Below are 20,278 nucleotides of genomic sequence, written 5' to 3'. Positions count from 1 at the left end.
GACCCTCCACCCCCAAAATACACACACACCCTAGCTAATTTTCAGATTTCCCTTGAATAACCTCCCAAAACCCCCCACAGTTATATATTATAATGATATAATATATAATATATGATAATATTATAATAACCCCTCAAAAAACCCACAATTATATATAATAATTATATATAAATACATATGTCTGTCTCTCTCTCTCTGTGTGTGTGTGTGTGTGTGTGTATGTGTGTGTATATATATATATAATAACCCCCCCCAATCCCCCCCCCAATTTCAACTGGAGATCCGGTTGAAAAATCCCGCTGATACAGGATTATTGTAATTATTGTTATGTTTACAGGAGATGATTGGATGCGCAGGTTTGAGCAGGAATTTGGATAGGCAGAAGATATTAAAAATTCAATTTAAATTCATCTAATTATCTACTTCTTTCCCCCTCTTTCTGCGGTTCCTTACATTTAATAGTAGTAGTAGTAGTAGTAGTAGTAGTAATAATAAATAAACTTTTATTTACATTTTATTTTAATAATAATAATCAATAAAATCCACAGAATCCTTGGGAGGAGATGCCCAAATTCCAGTCTGCAATTCCAGATGTTAGGTAAATATGTGAGAAATGATTTCAGACGAGTGAAAATGCTAGCAGGATTCAAGTAAATAACAACAACAATATCAATCATAATATCAACAACAATAATATTAATAAAATCAATAATAATAATATCAATAAAATCAATAATAATAATATCAATAATAATAATAACAACTTATTTATACCCCGCTACCCTGGGTTTCTGACAACATAGTGTACAATAAAGGGAAGATCAGGGGAGGAGTGGATCTCTAAGAGACCCGAATGGATCTCTAAGAAGGGAGGAGGTCAGCTCAATGGATCCATGGGAATAGGCAGGAATGTTGGGAAAATGAAAGGAAGCAGGGAGGAGGCGGTTGGGAAGTCTTGGAAAGGAAGGAAGGAAGGATCAAAGGATCGAAGGAAGGAAGGAAAGAAGGAAAAAAGGAAGGACGGAAGGAAGGACGGAAGGAAGGAAGGAAGTCACCCCTCCCCCAAAAATTGAGTGATCCTCAAAGTGGACAAAAGGAAGAGAAGCAGATTATGTACATGGACAGGATGGTCAGTCAGTCAGCCCCCCAAATCAAGCAAGCCCCAACGTGGACAACCGGAAGCGGAGCACTGTACACGGACGGGATTCTCCCAGTTGCGCCCAGCTGCCTCCTCTCTCGGGAAAGCGGGAAAGCCGGGCTTTCCTGGGAGGGTGTCCTTTGAAGGGGTGCAAGGAAACAGGAAGTGGGCACCAAAGGCACACCAGAGCTCAGTCTCTGTCCGTCTGTGGCGTGCAGGCGGGGCCACTTCCTCAGCGCCGGTCCCCAAGGGAGGTCCGTGGGAGAAGAAGATAAAGAGCCGGTCCATTCCAAGGCCCCTGGGGGAGTCTGAGAGGGGGTGGGCAGGAAAGAAGTGACGGGTTGGGTGGGGCCCCTCAAGTCTCCCCTCGGGCATCTCGGCTGCCCCTTCCCAAGCTGGCGGCCCTCACACCACGGTGCTGACCGAGGGGTCCGAGAGGTTGAGCTGCCCCGCGAGGTCGGTGGGGTGGTACTGCTGCGGGGGAGACAAAAGACAAGACACAGGGGAGGGCCGGCGGTCAGGAAGAGGTGGGCCAGAGCACAGCTGAGACACACGACACCCCTGCAGGCCGCCGCCGCCCTGGCAGGAAACTGCTCAAGGAAGATTCTGTGCCTCTGAACCGGGATGCTTTCAAGGCTGCGAGCGCCAAGTGGGGAATCTCCGGAGATCCGCTCTCTTCCCACAAAAAAGGTTGCCACAATGTGGGCGGAGCCAAATTTGGGGCACCCTTCCCATTTTAGGGACCCTGACATATTGCCACCCTACTAATTTTGGAACCCTGACCTGTGTCGTCGTGTCCCGCCCCGTTTCCATTCGGCTCAGCTCCTTCCCGGTTGGAGCGCATCGTCCCTCAGGGATCTCCCCGGGGGGGGGGCAGCCACATGGGGCAGGGGCCCCCTCCCCCACGCAGCGCAGCCCCTTCCCCCGGAAAGCAGCACCCGCTAGCTCAGCCATTTCGGGCCGATCCCCTTTGGAACCACCCGGCAGCTTTGACCCCTTGACAATTTCGGGTCGATCCCCTTCGAAATCTGCCGACGACTCTCCCTTTGTGGTCGCTGAGAAACTCCCTCCAGGAAAAAGCTCAGCGACTCGGCTCGCAAAGGAGCCACTTTTTCCAAGATGGCCGGCCCTACTCCTCTCCCACCCGGCCCTTTTCTGGGATGTCCCGGAAGGGGACGACCGGTTGTTCCCCCCACCAGCAACACCACCCGTCCCACAAGATCATACAGGACTTTGGATACAGGACAAAAATGCATCAACATTCACAACAAGATCCCACCCTTTGCGGAGGAACTCCTGAAGCCGGGAATTCTCTACAGGGCTTTATCTGCAGCTCACGGACTCTGGGTGTGGCGGCCTCGCGGGGGTGTCTGTAGGGAGCAGGCGCATCAAAGGGATGGTCTATTACATTGAAAGCCGGCTTCGAACCCAGGGACACCGCTGAAACCACCACCCCGGGAAAGCGGAACTCCGCCCGGCCAACCCGGAGCTGCGTTTCTCCTGCTCCACGTCCTCCCTCCGCCCTCCATGCTGGAATGCCTAGAAGGGAAAGCCACCCGAGGAAGCAGACCCTCCAAGCACCCCTCTCTCTCCCGGGATAGAAGAATCCAGCCCGGTTTCTGCCGGGATCCCGGAAGGTTCCGCTGTTCCTGGGACATCCCTATTTTCATCGGAGAAATGTTGGAGGGGATGGACTAGGACTTCCCTATTTCCATCAGAGAAATGTCGGAGGCTATGCAAATGCCCACCGCCGAGGGACAGACATTTTTTAATAAATCCCTGCGGTTACAAACGAGAGGAATAAACGGAGAATCATGCAGGGGGAGTTTGCGAAGGCGGGAAGCCATCTTTTCTGGCTGAGACCTTTCCCCTTCTGGAATGCCACCCTCCCAATATCTTGTGACAGATGTCCTTTTGATGGGGAGAGAAAGAGAGGAAAAAAATCATAATTTCAAGATGGCTGAGAAGTTGGCTTTCGCCCCAGGTGGACCTTTCAATATCTGGGACCTTTGGAAAGGCGGCAAAGGGGGGGGGGATGAGGTCGAACCCGATGCCCCACCAACTCAGAAACATGCATAATAGAGGGTCTCCAAAACGGGCCGGGGGTTGGAGAGGGAGAGGGAACTTTCCTGCCCACGTGGCGACTGTGCCAGAAAGGATGATGCGCAATGGGGAAAATATCTGGGAATTAAATCAAATTTGGTGGAATGATTTGGACAGGTTGCTTTGCTGCAATCGGCTCCCTGGAAAAAGCCGGAATCCTGCAAATGTGGATCAGAATCCTGATTTAATAATTTGACATTGCATTGGTGCAATCTGCTCCTTGAAAATAGCTGGAATTCTGCAAATGTTGATTAGACATGGGAGGGAGGAATGAATGAATGGATGGATGGATATTCAGAGGAAGGAGTAAGTGGATGGATATTCAGAGGAAGGAATAAAGGGATGGATATTCAGCAGAACAAGGGAATGGATGGGAGGGAGGAAGGAATGGATGAATATTCAGCGGAATGAGGGAATGGATGGAAGGGAGGAATAAATTCAGCAAAATGAGGTGGAGCTGGAATGCCGCGGAGTGATGGCTTGGGACATCCAACAAGGAAGAATCTGCCGTGGGAAATGGACAAAAAATTGGGAAATGGATTAAAAATAAATAAAAAGGGATGAGAATGGATTGACATGCTGTTAAACTGCTTTTTAATTCTGTTTCCTCCCTTTATGGTCTTGATTTATGGGCTACTATAGGCTACTATAGCCAGTGTGGTGTAGTGGTTAAGAGCGGTAGTCTCGTAATCTAGGGAACCGGGTTCGCTTCCCCGCTCCTCCACATGCAGCTGCTGGGTGACCTTGGGCTGGTCACACTTCTTTGAAGTCTCTCAGCCCCACTCACCTCACAGAGTGTTTGTTGTGGGGGAGGAAGGGAAAGGAGAATGTTAGCCGCTTTGAGACTCCTGAAAGGGAGTGAAAGGCGGGATATCAAATCCAAACTCTTCTTCATCTTCTACTACGGGATGCGGGACGCGCTGTGGGTTAAACCACAGCACCTAGGACTGGCTGATCAGAATCATAGAATAGAATCATAGAATCATAGAATCATAGAGTTGGAAGAGACCACAAGGGCCATCGAGTCCAACCCCCTGCCAAGCAGGAAACACCATCAGAGCACTCCTGACATATGGTTGTCAAGCCTCTGCTTAAAGACCTCCAAAGTAGGAGACTCCACCACACTCCTTGGCAGCAAATTCCACTGTCGAATAGCTCTTACTGTCAGGAAGTTCTTCCTAATGTTTAGGTGGAATCTTCTTTCTTGTAGTTTGGATCCATTGCTCCGTGTCCGCTTCTCTGGAGCAGCAGAAAACAACCTTTCTCCCTCCTCTATGTGACATCCTTTTATATATTTGAACATGGCTATCATATCACCCCTTAACCTCCTCTTCTCCAGGCTAAACGTGCCCAGCTCCCTTAGCCGTTCCTCATAAGGCATCGTTTCCAGGCCTTTGACCATTTTGGTTGCCCTCCTCTGGACACGTTCCAGTTTGTCAGTGTCCTTCTTGAATTGTGGTGCCCAGAACTGGACACAGTACTCCAGGTGAGGTCTGACCAGAGCAGAATACAGTGGCACTATTACTTCCCTTGATCTAGATGCTATACTCCTATTGATGCAGCCCAGAATTGCATTGGCTTTTTTAGCTGCCGCATCACAGTGTTGGCTCATGTCAAGTTTGTGGTCAACCAAGACTCCTAGATCCTTTTCACATGTACTGCTCTCAAGCCAGGTGTCACCCATCTTGTATTTGTGCCTCTCATTTTTTTTGCCCAAGTGCAATACTTTACATTTCTCCCTGTTAAAATTCATCTAGTTTGTTTTGGCCCAGTTCTCTAATCTGTCAAGGTCGTTTTGAAGTGTGATCCTGTCCTCTGGGGTGTTAGCCACCCCTCCCAGTTTGGTGTCATCTGCAAATTTGATCAGGATGCCCGTGAGTCCATCATCCAAGTCATTGATAAAGATGTTGAATAAGACCGGGCCCAAGACAGAACCCTGTGGCACCCCACTAGTCACTCTTCTCCAGGATGAAGAAGAACCATTGATGAGCACCCTTTGGGTTCGGTCAGTCAGCCAGTTACAAATCCACTGAGTGGTAGCATAGTCAAGACCGCATTTTACCAGCTTCTTTACAAGAATATCATGGGGCACCTTGTCAAATGCCTTGCTGAAATCAAGGTAGGCTACATCCACTGCGTTCCCTTCATCTACCAGGCTTGTAATTCTGTCAAAAAACGAGATCAGGTTAGTCTGACATGACTTATTTTTCAGAAATCCATGCTGACTATTGGTGATCACAGCATTCCTTTCTAGGTGCTCACAGACTGTTTGCTTAATGATCTGCTCCAGAATCTTCCCTGGTATTGATGTCAGACTGACTGGGCAGTAATTATTTGGGTCCTCTCTTTTCCCCTTTTTGAAAATAGGGACAACATTTGCCCTCCTCCAGTCTGCCAGGACTTCGCCTGTTCTCCAGGAATTCTCAAAGATGACTGCCAGTGGTTCTGAGATCACATCTGCCAGTTCTTTTAATACTCTTGGATGCAGTTCATCTGGCCCTGGAGACTTGAACACATCTAAACTAGCCAAGTATTCTTGTACTATCTCCTTAGTTATTCTGGGCTGTGTTTCCTCTGCTGAATCATTTGCTCCAAATTCTTCAGGTCAGGCATTGTTTTCTTTATCGGAGAAGACTGAGGCAAAGAAGGCATTGAGGAGTTCAGCCCTTTCTGTGTCCCCTGTTTGCATTTCACCATCTTCTCCTCTGAGTGACCCCACTGTTTCTTTGTTCTTCCTTTTGCTACGAACATACCCATAAAAGCCTTTTTTGTTGCTTTTAACCTCTCTAGCCAGCCTGAGTTCATTCTGTGCTTTAGCTTTTCTGACTTTGTGTCTACACGTGCTGGCTATTTGTTTGAATTCCTCTTTGGTGGTTTCCCCCCTTTTCCATTTTTTGTACACATCCTTTTTTAATCTTAACTCAGTTAAAAGTTCTTTAGATAGCCACCCTGGCTTCTTTAGGCACCTTCCATGTTTCCGTCTCATTGGTATTGCCTGACGTTGTGCTTTTACTATCTCCCTCTTAACAAACTCCCAGCCTTCATGAACTCCCTTTCCTTTTAGTATTACTGTCCATGGGATCTCACCCAGCACTTCCCTAAGTTTTATGAAGTCGGCTTTCTTAAAGTCAAGAAATTGAGTCCTAGTATGCTTGGCTGCTCCTTTCCGCTGTATAGTAAACTTCAGAAGAGCATGATCACTCGCGCCTAATGATCCTTCCACTTCTACCCCACTAACCAGGTCATCAACATTGGTTAGGACCAATGGCTGTTCCTCTTGTTGCTTCTCCCACTTTCTGGACAATGAAATTGTCTGCAAGGCCAGTGAGGAATCTGTTTGACCTTATGCTCTTGGCTGAGTTTGACATCCAACAAATATCCGGGTAATTGAAGTCCCCCATTACTACTATCTCCCTTCCTTTTGCATGCTTGGCCATCTGTTCCAGGAAGGCATCATCTATGTCCTCCGTTTGGCTTGGGGATCTATAGTAAACTCCCACAATGAGGTCCCTGTTATTTTTCTCTCCCTTAATTTTGACCCAAATGCTCTCACTTTGGCTTTGAGGTTCTAAATCTTGGATCTCTTCACAGGTATACACATCCCTGACATATAACACCACTCCTCCTCCTTTCTTGTCTGGTCTGTTTCTCTGAAATAGATTGTATCCCCCCATTATTACATTCCAATCGTGGGACTTATCCCACCAGGTTTCAGTGATGCCTATTATGTCATATTTAGTTTGCTGTACCAAGAGCTCAAGCTCATCTTGTTTATTTCCCATGCTTTGCGTATTAGTGTACAGACATTGAAGTCCATTAATCATTCCCCCGTGTCTCTTATTTAAGGATTTTTTCCTCCCACCACTAGGTCTGCATGCTGTTTGCTCCATTTGGTCTATGACATTTGGATGATCATCTTCATCAGTTGATAGACTCTTACCTTCAGGAGCACTGTCTCCCTCCCCCACATTAGTCAGTTTAAAGCCCTCCTGATGAGGTTTCTGAGATTTTTGGCAAAAACATTTCTCCCAACCGTTGTGAGGTGCAGCCCATCGCTTGCCAGAAGTCCATCTTCAAGAAACTGCAGCCCGTGATCTAAGAATCCAAACCGTTCCTGTTTACACCATTTGCGAAGCCAGCTGTTCACTTCCACTATTTTTCCCTCTCTCCCTGGGCCACGTCTTTCAACTGGGAGGACAGATGAGATGACGATTTGTGCATTTAGTTGCTTCAATTTCCTGCCGAGAGCCTCGTAGTCTCTTTTGATCTTCTGGAGGCTATTGCTTGCAGTGTCATTGGTTCCCACATGAACCAAGAGGAAGGGGTATTTGTCAGTGGGTTTTATGATTCCTTGCAGTCGTTCAGTTACATCTTGCATCTTAGCCCCGGGGAGACAGCACACTTCCCGAGACATCTTGTCAGGCCCACAGATCACTGCTTCCGTTCCCCTCAGTAGGGAATCCCCTATCACCACTACACGCCTCCTCTTAGGTTTGGTTGGGGTTCTTCCGTGAGCTGTCCGTTCCAAGGTCGCCTGCACATTCCCTGAGGACTGACTTTGCTGCTTGTCTTCATATACCTGATCGACTGTAATGAGGGAGAGATCCTCAAATGGAGTCTGCTCTTCGTCTTCCATGCTAGGGGAGAGGACCTCAAAGCGATTGTGTATTTCTAAACAATCAGAGCGAACCCTGGGCCTCCTACTTCTTTGAGTCACGTTTCTCCATATATCTGGCTCCTGTGTTGGTGAACTAGCCTCCTTCTCAGGGGAGTCCCCTGTCTCCTCCTTGGTGGAGATGGTGTGCTCTGTTGCTTCCAAGAAGAGCTCCAGCTCTCTAATTCTTTGGAGCGTAGCTACACGTTCCTCCAGTTGCTGGTTCAAATCCCCGCGACGGGGTGAGCTCCCATTGCCCAGTCCCTGCTCCTGCCAACCTAGCAGTTCGAAAGCACCTCAAAGTGCAAGTAGATACAGGTGAAACTCAAAAAATTAGAATATTGTGGAAAAGTTCATTTATTTCAGTAATTCAACTTAAAAGGTGAAACTAATATATGAGATAGACTCATGACATGCAAAGTGAGATATATCAAGCCTTTATTTGTTATAATTGTGATGTTTATGGTGTACAGCTGATGAAAACCCCAAATTAACAATCTAAGAAAATTAGAATATTAAATGAAATCAACAAAACAAGGACTGCAAATAGAGCAATATTTCACCTCTGAGAAGTAGAAGCATGCATATGTACTCAGTACTTGGTTTGGGCCCCTTTTGCATCAATTACTGCCTCAATGCGGCGTGGCATGGATGCTATCAGCCTGTGGCACCAGGAAGCTTCAATAGCAGCCTTCAGCTCTTCTGCATTGCTCGGTCTCATGTCTCTCATCTTTCTCTTGGCAATGCCCCATAGCCATGTCATCAGCTGGTGTTGGTCCACTGTGCTTCATTAAGTCCAGGGTCAATGCAGCCATCTACCAAAAGATTTTGGAGCACTTCATGCTTCCTTCTGCAGATGAGCTTTATGGGGATGCTGACTTCATTTTCCAGCAGGACTTTGGCACCTGCCCACACTGCCAAAAGTACCAAAACCTGGTTCAATGCCCATGGGATTGCTGTGCTTGATTGGCCAGCAAACTCGCCTGACCTGAACCCCATAGAGAATCTATGGGGCATTGCCCAAGAGAAAGATGAGAGACATGAGACCGAGCAATGCAGAAGAGCTGAAGGCTGCTATTGAAGCTTCCTGGTCTTCCATAACACCTCAGCAGTGCCACAAGCTGATAGCATCTATGCCACGCTGCACTGAGGCAGTAATTGATGCAAAAGGGGCCCAAACCAAGTACTGAGTACATATGCATGCTTCTACTTCTCAGAGGTCCAATATTGCTCTATTTGCAGTCCTTGTTTTGCTGATTTCATTTAATATTCTAATTTTCTTAGATTGTTAATTTGGGGTTTTCATCAGCTGTATGCCATAAACATCACAATTATAAAAAATAAAGGCTTGACATACCTCGCTTTGCATGTCATGAGCCTATCTCATATATTAGTTTCACCTTTTAAGTTGAATTACTGAAATAAATGAACTTTTCCACAATATTCTAATTTTTTGAGTTTCACCTGTAGGTACTGCTCCGGTGGGAAGGTAAATGGCGTTTCCGTGTGCTGCTCTGGTTCGCCAGTAGCAGCTTAGTCCTGCTGGCCACATGACCCGGAAGCTGTACGCCGGCTCCCTCGACCAATAAAGCGAGATGAGCGCCACAACCCCAGAGTCGGTCACGACTGGACCTAATGGTCAGGGGTCCCTTTACCTTGTTATAGGCTACTACTATTGCTGCTAATAGTAATTAATAATAAAATAAAATAATAGTAGTAATAATAATCGTTCTGATGTTTCTTCTCTTTATGGGTTTGACTTATGGGCTACTACTAAAATGAGGCTGTATTTTAAACTGTATTTTAATTCAGTGTTTCCCAACCGGTGTTTCGCGGCACACGAGTGTGCCGTGAGACGTTGCCTCGTGTGCCGCGAGATGTTGCCTGGAGGGAGGCGGGCGAGTCGGGCGGCGAGAGGCGGGGCGGCGGCGGCAAGGAGAGGCCGCGCCTCCTCCTGCTGCCTGGCGCTCCTCCTCGCAGCCGGCAGCGCTGCCTGGGCGCCTCCGCGCGACTCTGCCTCGCTGGGTTTGGTCTCCCAGCAGAGACGGGTCACACGCGCACCTCCCTCCCTCCCTCAGCCTGCGCGGAGGGAGAGCCAGAGAGAGGCATCGCTCCTGCGCGGCGGGAGAGGGAGCAGCCGGAGCGATGCCCCAAACGAACGCATGGGACCGGAGGGGAAATCCTCTCCGAGGAGGATTGAGCGCAGCTGAGAGAAGCCTTTCGAGGAGCTGCCGTGTCCCCTGGAAACCCCCTTCCCAGCTCTGCCTGCCTGCCTGCCTGCCGTGGGGCTCGTATCGCCCTTTAAAGGGCGCGGGAAACTAGAAATGTGGGGACTTGGGGTTTTCCTCAGGCTGAATTCCGAGCCTTTTCACAATCTGGTGGCGGGAGAGAGGGGAATCAGCTGCGAGGGAGGAAATAAAAGGAGCTGCTCGCCTTTCCTATGGCCAGGCTACACAGCTGCTGTTTGCAGCCCCGTCTGAATGCCGCCTCGCCAACCCGGTCGATGGTTTCTTAGGCACCCCCTCCCTCCAAACCTGCTTCGCCCTGGGACGTGCCTATAACTATAACTCGTGGTTCTGATGTCCCAACGCTCCCACGGGGCACATTTCATTCAGGCGGAGGAGGGGGTCGTTGGCTAACGGCCAACAGGCAGAAAGGACTGTCCAACAATGCGATTATCCACACACACGCATCTGATCCATGGATTAACATCAAAATCCTTGCATTAAAGCTCACTGCTAAGGAACCAGTGGGTCATTAGGCTTTCAGATGCACTTTGAACAAAGAGACGTTCAAAGGGAAAGCTGCTTTTAATAACGCTGCTTTTGCAGGTACTATTGGTCTGGGTCTCATCCAGCATCTTTTCAGTACACCCAGTTAGGATTCAGCAGTCCAGTTGTACACTCTTGGGTATTCAGCATTAGCTTAAGGCGTGCAATAATCACATGCCCACTTTTGCAGCATCTTCATAGCATCCCAAGTCACTCTTGGAATGCTCTCTTTATCATACCCTCCAAGTGTTTACTTGTGTAACACACCCTACCATATCTTGCAGAGAAGCACTTCAGAGAGGGCCAAAACCCCCCACACTTGGTGCCATTTTCATCTACACATGCAGCAGAGTAAGTTGACCCAGAATAGTACCAATTCAGATGGCAGATGGGAGAATGACAGTGCTGAATGCTTTCCCATGTAGAACAGTCCCTGCAAATAAAAACCTAGCATATTTGGAAGAGGGATGCTAGCCTAACCATTACCTTCTATGCTGTTACTATTATTTTTTTTTTTTTACATAAGTAAAAAGTGACCTTTCCCCATCTGGCATGGTGGTGTGCCTCGAGATTTTTTTCATGAAACAAGTGTGCCTTTGCCCAAAAAAGGTTGGGAAACACTGTTTTAATTAACTGTTCTTGGGTTTTTCCCATTATGTTTTATTGTAATTTATATTTGGTGTTAGCTGCCCTGAGCCTGGCCCTGGCCCTGGCAGGGGAGGGCGGGGTATAAATAAAAAAATATTATTATTATTATTATTATTATTATTATTATTATTATTATTATTATTATTATTAATGTTTTTATTAGAATTGTTTTTACTGGTTTTGATATGTGTGTCTTTTTAAATATATTTCTCCCCCATTTTTTCTGTTTTACAATCTTCAATACTCATTTAAACATCCTTAAAATTCAAGGGTATTTTAATGTGGTATTTTGGGGGGGTGCTGCTGTGATGGTGATCTAGGCACTGATATGGGAGGATTTGATGAGGAAATTCGGAGGAGAAGCGGTGAGGAATATTCAGGGCTGGTCTCCAAGAAAATGACAGTGATCTTAGCATTGATACAGGAGAATTTTTCAAAGGAAATCCCAAGTGGAAACAATGAGGAATATTTGGGGCTGATCCGAGAGAGTGACAGCAATCTTCACATTGATACAGGAGGATGTTCAGAGGAAATTGTAGCCCAACGCCCTTTGGAATAAGTTTGAGAACTCATGGGAGAAGTTTTGTGAAATATATTAATTTCCATTAATAATAATAATAAGTAGTAGTAGTATTATTATTTATTATTTTATTTCTGCTGCATCAAACCAACACAGCTGCCTACCTGGTGATAATAATGATAATGATAATGATAATGATGATTATTATTATATTATATTATATTATATTGTATTGTATTGTATTGTATTGTATTGTATTGTATTGTATTGTATTGTATTGTATTAATTATATTATATTATATTATATTATATTATATTATATTATATTATATTATATTATATTATATTATATTATATTATATTATATTATATTATATTATTATTATATTATATTATCATCACCAGCCCCACCCCCACAATTATTGTTGCCAAAGAGCCATAACATAAATTAATAATAATACCCCACTCATCTGACTGGGGAACTGCCTGCACATAGGAAAACAGCAGAAAGTCTGCAGATTGTGGAAGTTCGGGTTGTCCCGCCTTGGCCTCTTTCCCAGCCTATCAACAGATTGGGATGAGGGATCCTAACAGATATCCCAGGGTCCCTATTTTGCAGGGACAGCCCAAGATCTGAAGAAGCCATGGCGGTTTCCGGTTTGATCCGGGATTGATCCTGCTTTTCCTAAGGACATTCCTATTTTCATGGGAGAAATGTTGGCAGGTATGGAATAGGACGTCCATATCTTCATGGGGGAAATGTCAGAGGGGATCGTAAGAAGTCTGTATTTTCATGGGAGAAATGTTGGGAGGTACCAAATACGACGTCCATATTTTCATGGGAGAAATGTCGGCAAGTATGGAACAGGACAGAGAACTTCTGACAGTAAGAGCTGTTCGACAGTTGAATTTGCTGCCAAGGAGTGTGGTGGAGTCTCCTTCTTTGGAGGTCTTTAAGCAGAGGCTTGACAACCATATGTCAGGAATGCTCTGATGGTGTTTCCTGCTTGGCAGGGGGTTGGACTCGATGGCCCTTGTAGTCTATTCCAACTCTATGATTCTATGATTCTATTCTAGGCAATTTTTTCTAGCAGCCGGCCGGTCTACTGTACCACAGACCTTGTGGCGGGCTGGAGAAGCAGAACCGGGGGGTGGAGCTGGAAGAAGAGGTGAGGAGGTCAAATTGTCCTCCTCTCCACCCCCCAGCCCTCAGCCCCAGCTTCCCAGGGGCTGCTGCCACTGCCGCCGCCTCTTCTCGTGAGGAGGCAGAGCGAGCTCGTTCGCTTCCTCTCTGGCCTGTAGAATAAGGTGACCAGAATTCCCCCCCATGAATCCGGGGATACTTTTCAATCTCCATGGATTTTGTAGGATTTGTAAATCCGGGGACAGTCCCTGGGAAACGGGGACGCCTGGGAACCTTACCCTAGGGGCACCAGGGCGGCAGGCGGCAGCGGCGGAAGAGACTGAGTGGCGGTGGGAGGAAGAGGCGTAGTGAAGCCAGAACCCAGGATTATTGGCAACAACGATGGGACAAAGAGACTGAGAGGTGGTGGCTCGACCAATCCCACACCGTGCCCGGATCCTAGCATGGGGTGGCGCCGTTCCTGCCAATCAAATGCTGCCGGAGCAAACCAGGTGCGGCATTGGAGCGGCCGAGCCGCCACCACTCTTGGTCCCATCGGTGTTGCCGAGAATTACGGATCCGTCTTCCCAGATTGAGGACCCGGGTGGGCCTGATCCATAGCTGTCAATTGTTCCCTTTTTAAAAGGGAAATTCCCTTATTCCAAATAGGATTCCTCACAAGAAAAAGGAAAGGTTGGCAGCTATGGCCTGATCTGGCCCAGGGGGACTTGGGTTGCCGGTTCTGTCGGGTCAATGTCAGAGAGGACGGCCAGACACCCTGTTTCCACAGGAGAAACGTTGGCGCAGGCTAAGCAATGGAGCTCGGCCATCCGCCTGACGACGGAGGGCCCCTCCCCGCCTCGTCGTTTCCAAGGAAGCCACGGACGGAAAGCACAGGTATAGAAGGTGACGAGAGACACAGCACCAGGCAAGGCCATGACCCTTGCCTGAATCTCACAGAAAGTGCAGAGGCGGGAGACGGCAGGAGACAGCGGGGCAGGGGATGGACGAGGGGAAAACGGCACGGCGGACTGCTTTCCAGGCAGGGACCAGGACGGGAAGGACTGGAAATCAAAAGGGGGGGGAGAAAAATCTGGGTTTTTCAGGGGGTCAGAACAGAAAGGAAAACAAACCACGTACGGGGAGAAGAGGGAGCCCTCGATCTTTGGGACAGACGGTGGAGACGGACGGACAGAGGACGGACACAGGCCATGGCAGCTGTGAGATGGGGCGTTTGATGGGATGGCAGGAGAAAGAGAGAGAGAAAGAAGGAGGGCACAACCGGTTGTCTTCTTCTTACCGTGTCTCTGCAGGACCTACGGCTCTTGAAGCTGTTGGCCAGCGTGGATGTGATGGACCTAAAAGTGGTTTTCATTCTAGGGCCTGGTTCTGCTCTAGCACTTGGTCTATCCTAAAACGAACATGTACATAAGCGGTTAGATCTCCGGACGGCCACCGCGGGCCACCGCGTCTACACTGAGCCTCGCTTTCCTGGTCCGCCTCACTTGCCTGGTGTGCCTCGCTGCTCCTGCCCTACGGGGCAACTGGGCTCCGGAGGGCCCCTCCGAGCGCCAACCCTCCGAGCGGCCATCTTGGGCTGGGCCGGTCCTGGGAACCGCCCCAGACTCTGAGCAGATCCACTGTCCTTTTCACGGATGTACCTGAATTACACGGGACGGGGTGGGAGAAGACGCCCCTCTTGGAATGGAATCGGAAGTACCTCTTTTCATGGAAGGGGGAGGAACCAGACATTCCTCTCCCCCCCACTCCCGGAGAAATGTCAGAGAGGATGTACAGTTGCCCTCAAAACCATCCCATCCCTGGGGCAAACGGGGCAGGTCCCCGCCGAGAAGGTGATTTTGGGGGTCTCGGAAGGGGCGGTTTGGGTCAGAAGCACTCCAAGCATCGGTGGGAGGGGTGGTAGGAAGACCCTGTTTTCCAGGGAGGAACGTCATGATAGGACGTCCATAATTTGGTGGTGGGAATGTCACAGAGGATGGTAGGAATGTCAGAAAGTGTGGTAGGACGTCCATAATTTCGTGGGAGGGACGTCCTTAATTTCATGGGAGGAACGTCAGAAAGGGTCGTAGGGCATCCATAATTGCATGGGAGGAACGTCAGAAGGGGTGGTAGGACGTCCATAATTTCATGGGAAAAACATCAGAAGGGGTGGTAGGACATCCATAATTTCATGGGAAGAACGTCAGAAAGGGTGGTACGACGTCCATAATTTCATGGTAGGGTGTTCATAATTTCATGGGCGAACAGCAGAAAGGGTGGAAGGACGTCCGACGGAAAATATAAGTGAGGACCCCTTATGTGGGGCAGAACCTTTTCTGGAATGGGTTGGGGGGACTGGGGCGGGGCTACGAGCATCGTTGGGTTCCTGCAGCATCTCTGAGGGCCTCCTCTCAGGAACTTGGAGAGGAGGGGCCCCCACCCTATTGGGGGCCTGGGGGCGGTCCCTGCCGGTCGCTGGCAGACCCTTCCTTCTATCTTCTAGGGGGGGGGAGAGACTTTTTTCACCTACCCCTAAATAAATAGGATCGGGGCCTTTGGTCAAGGCAGGTCCTACGGGAGATAGAGAGAAGACTGCGTTGGAAGAGAAGGGAGGTCATTGTATGTTAATGGGGGGAATGGGGGGGGTAAAAAATCAGAATTAAAGAAAGAAAGGAAAACCAGTATTGGGGGGGATTGAAAAGGGTATATAGGACTCCCGAAACCAGCTGCTGGAAGCTGGGGGGCTGGTTTCTGGAGGGACCCCGGGCAGGAATCCAATAGGGGGGGTTAAATGGGGAGGGGAGAGCTGAGGGTTGGGGATGCGGAGCGGGAATGTAAGCCACCAAGGAGGGGGGAGAGGCCAGGGAATCATGGGGAGCAGGTGGGAGGCAACCAGACCTGGTTTTGGGGGGGTTGGGAGGGGCCCCATTTTTGGGAGTGGAACCCCGTTTCTGACCCCACCCCTTTGGGCTATGGTGGAATTTGGGGGGGTTAGGGGAGGGGGTCCCCGATCTGAAGCCTCTGTATCCTCCCCTTGGGGAACCCCATTTCTGACCACCTCCCTTTTGGATTTAGGGATTTTTTTGGGGGGAGGGGAGAGAGACCAGGTCTGGCTCCTCCACATCTGGCTTGGGGGGGCGACCAGAAATGAATTCATTTCCTGCTTCTGTTCCTGATGTTCCTCTTCCCCGCCCCCGCTCCCCCGTGCATGCACAGGAAAAAAGCAATTGATAGGATGGAATGGATGAAGATCCATATCTAAATATATATAGATAGGGAGAACCCCCCCCCCCATATATATATATATATTTACATATACTGATCTAGAGGTATCAGCGCGTGGCTTGCCACGGTGTTGCGCCATGGCGGAAGGGTGACCAAAACCAAATAATAATAATAATAATAATAATAATAATAATAATAATAATAATAATAATAATAATAATAATTTATTATTTCTACCCTGCCCATGATTTCAAATAATAATTTGAAAAGAAACACCCATGTGTGTATACACACACACATACATTTTTTGGTCATAGTTTGATTTTTTTTAATTGATTTTTATTTTAATTGATTTTTTTATTGGTATTTATTGAACAAAGAAATCTTCCCACTCGCCTACCTTCTAGCATTGGCTGGAGGGTTCCTCCTGCAGAAAAGTCTTACATTGCCAAACGGATCTTCAGAGCATCGGCTTTCCTCGTCGGCCGTGGGGTGGGGTGGGTGGGCATGCTCGGCCGATGGCCCCCACCCAAAAAATCCTGGACCCCCCCATATCTCAGCCAGCCCCTTAAACCCCGGACCGGACCCACCGTCAACCCAGGGAAGTGCTTCTCCTCTCTAGAAAGTTGGCATGTGAAAAATGGCAGTGACAATTGCGCTCAGGATGCCCTACAAAATTTGAGCCTGCCTCATTTGGGAGGCGGAGGGGGCAGGATGCAGGGATGGACAGACCCCGATTGACAGGACGACCCTATTCCCATTGTAGGGGATTTAATAGGACGTCCCTATTCCCATTGTAGGGGATTTAATAGGATATCCCTATTCCCATTGTAGGGGATTGAATAGGATGCCCCAATTTCATTAAAGGGGATCAAATAGGATGCCCCTATTTCCATTGGGGCATTTGCCCCCCTATTTAGGAGGGTAGGGGGCTCTCAAAGGCCTTCCCAGGATGAGTGGGGCAGTGGGTCACCCAGGGGTCATCCAAACCAACCCTCTGCCCTTCTGGAAGGAGCGACTCTTATGGGGTTCCCCCACCCCATAAGTGGGGGCCACAGAGAGGGCGTCCCCCTAATTCTACTCCCCTTTGGCACCCTAGTGACTGTTGGGGTGAAGGAATGGGAAATGCAAAAGGAACTCCAAATTAAAAAATGGAAATTCAAAGACGACCCACATGTTTTGGTGTTTTTTCCGGTGGTTTTGTGGGTTACCTGCCCCCTGCCAGAGGTCTCTTCTCCTCCCAAAAATGGCCTCTTCCTACCTGTAGGTTCTTCCTCCAGACGTTGACGGCGGCAAAGGCCAACTGCATCTGCTTCCGTCGGGCGTCCTTGTGCCTCTTGTAGGCGATTTCGATGAAGATCAGGAAGATTCCGGCCACGATCCCACCGGCCACCAGCATGAAGACGCCTGGGAGGGGTCGAAACGCGGGAGGGAGAAGGGTCAGAGAGCCGGGTTTGAAGGAAGCGTGTGCGTGCGCGTGCACACACACACACGCCGCCACCACAGTCGAGGGTCGTCCAGGAAGCAGAGTGAGAATCGTAATCATGGTGGCAATCATCATGATAGTAATAACGATGGGGATCCGGAATAAGAATAGGAATCACAAATGACAATTGTAAGAAGAAGGATAGCGATAGGGATACTTGCAAATGGTGGTGGTGGTGGTAGCAGTAGTAGTTAGAAATGGCAATAGTAACAATAACAGCAATATATATAATAATAATAATGTGAATCTAAGTTTGGCACTCATCATCATCATCATCATCATCCATCATCCACCCACCACCACCACCATCATCTCAATATCCTTATTCTTAAAAGCCGGGCTAAGTACAGGCCGAAACATTTTGTGAATCTAAGTTGGCACTCATCATCATCATGATCACCATCACCATAACCATCATCTCAATACTCTTATTCTTAACAACAGAGCTAAGCACTAGACATTTTGTGCCTTGCCTTGGGTTGGACTGGATGACCCCCGGGGGTGGTGGGGGTGTCCCTCGTGCCCCTTCTTCTCCGACCCCTGAGGGAAGGGAGCTCTGGAAGGGACGGGGAGGTTTAGGAACCCACCTGCCATGTTCTCAAAGGTGAGGGTGGCCGGGGCATTACTCCTTGAGTCGCACTCCTGGTACCTCACCCACGTCTTGTCCAGCTCTTCCATGAAGCCATTTTCGTGGAGGCTGTGGGACGGGAGGAGAGAGCTAAAGCGGGGAGTCCCGCCATCTTGAATAAAATATGGATTAGGGGGATGGGGCAGGAGGCCAGCTGAAGCCATGCCTCGCAACCCTCAAATCTCTTACGGGGACCCAAAGGAGTCCCAGGAAAGGCCACTTCCTGTTCCCTGGACCACTTCCTGTCCTCCAGGAGACCAACTTGGACCAAAAAGGCTCCTCGGCCATCTCTGACAAACCCAGAGGAGGTCAGGCCCAACTGGACTCCCTCTTTCTGGGATCAATCCCGGAACATCCCGATGTTTTGGGGGTGAGGAACGTCAGAAGGGCTAGCGGGGTTCTGGTTTGATCCTGGAACACCCCAATTTGGGGGGGGAGGAACTTTGGAGGGGCTGGCAGCTTTCCGGTTCAAACCCCGGATATCCTATTTTCCCTATTTTCCCCAGAGGGGATGCCTGGACCTTTCTCCCGTGAAAAGAGGTCCTCTCGTGTTTCTTCTCCAGAGTGGGAAAGGGAAGTTCCGGGATTGATCCAGGATGCTCGGAGGGTCCTGCGTTCTCCAATCCCACCCCCTTCCCTGGATCATTCCCGTGGGCGGGGGAGAGGGTACGGACTTGAGGATGGCCAGCGAGACGTTCTGCTTCCAGGGACTGTCCTTCCTCATTCCGATTCCAAATCCAGACCGGAAGAAGAGTTCTCCAGTGGTCACCAGGTCGCACTTCTGGGAGGCTTCGAACTCCAGGACGGCCGAGTCCCAGATGAAGGCATGGAGCTTGCTGGGTGGAGACACAAGTGTGAACAGTAACCAGGAAATGGGGGTCAACTTCAACGCTCCCGGCAAATTCTAGAAGCCTTCCTTCCCCCTCTTCCGATGGAGGATTTTCGCAGGATGAAGCGGTCCCAAAAGGAAAGGATCAGATATCCCAGCAAATTCGTTCCTGAGAAATTCCTGCCAAACCTTTCCTGAGAAATACCCGCCAAACCATTTCTGAGAAATTCCCACAAAACCATTCCTGAGAAATTCCTGCAAACCATTTCTTACAAATCCCGCCAAACATTTCCTTAGGAATCCCTGCCAAACCATTTCTTAAAAATCCTACCCAACCACTCCTTAGAAATTCCTGCCAAACAATTTCTTAGAAATCCCAGCAAAATGTCTTATATATTTCTGCAAAACAATTTATTAGAAATCCCCGCAAAACATTTTGTTTAGAAATCCCAGGAAAATTTCCTAGAAACCCAGCAAACATTTCTGAGATATCCCAGTCAAACAATTTCTTAGAAATCCCAGCTACATTTCTTGGAAATCCCAGCAGAATTTATAATAATAATAACAATAATAATTTATTATTTGTACCCTGCCCATCTGGCTGGGTTTCCCCAGCCACTCTGGGCGGCTTCCATAGAAACCAAAAATACAGTAAAATACCAGAGATTAAAAACTTCCCTGAACAGGGCTGCCTTAAGATGTCTTCTAAATGTCAGGTAGTTATTTATCGCTTTGACATCTGATGGGAGGGCGTTCCACAGGGCGGGCGCCACTACCGAGAAGGCCCTCTGCCTGGTTCCCTGTAGCTTTGCTTCTCGCAATGAGGGAACCGCCAGAAGGCCCTCGGCGCTGGACCTCAGCGTCCGGGCAGAACGATGGGGGTGGAGACGCTCCTTTAGGTATACTGGGCCGAGTCCGTTTGGGGCTTTAAAGGTCAACACCAGCACTTCGAATTGTGCTCGGAAACATACTGGGAGCCAATGTAGGTCTTTCAAGACTGGTGTTATGTGGTCTCAGCGGCCGCCCCCAGTCACCAGTCTAGCTGCCACCCCAGTCACCAGTCTAGCTGACTGGTGTTATATGGTCCTAGTGGCTGCTCCTGGTCACCAGTTTGGCTGCCGCATTCTGGATTAGTTGTAGTTTCTGAGTCACC

The 20,278-nt window shown here is 48.7% G+C and overlaps 1 protein-coding gene across 6 annotated transcripts in view; it reads right to left on the bottom strand.

Moving 5' to 3' along the window:
- Positions 1-494: 494 nt before the first annotated feature.
- LOC308597666 (glutamate receptor ionotropic, NMDA 1-like) overlaps positions 495-20,278 on the bottom strand; it is a 36,317-nt gene continuing 16,533 nt past the window's right edge. For 2 of the 6 annotated variants that reach the window (XM_081213606.1, XM_081213607.1), the window contains 5 exons: positions 18,971-19,132; positions 18,256-18,365; positions 17,444-17,589; positions 14,258-14,368; positions 495-1,612 (listed from right to left, as the gene is read on the bottom strand). In XM_081213606.1, coding sequence (XP_081069732.1) covers positions 1,544-1,612; positions 14,258-14,368; positions 17,444-17,589; positions 18,256-18,365; positions 18,971-19,132 — 598 coding nt within the window. In that variant the 3' untranslated portion in view covers positions 495-1,543. Of the gene's footprint in view, positions 1,613-2,417; positions 2,509-14,257; positions 14,369-17,443; positions 17,590-18,255; positions 18,366-18,970; positions 19,133-20,278 lie in introns of all 6 variants that reach the window. The other 4 variants (XM_081213608.1, XM_081213609.1, XR_014013097.1 and 1 more) reach the window with 3 other exon arrangements.

This window comes from Podarcis bocagei (assembly GCF_964188305.1).
Source record: "Podarcis bocagei genome assembly, chromosome: 11".
NCBI lineage: Eukaryota > Metazoa > Chordata > Lepidosauria > Squamata > Lacertidae > Podarcis > Podarcis bocagei.
The sequence above is the reverse complement of the archived record's forward strand: the minus strand, read 5'-3'. Positions and strand labels throughout refer to the sequence as shown.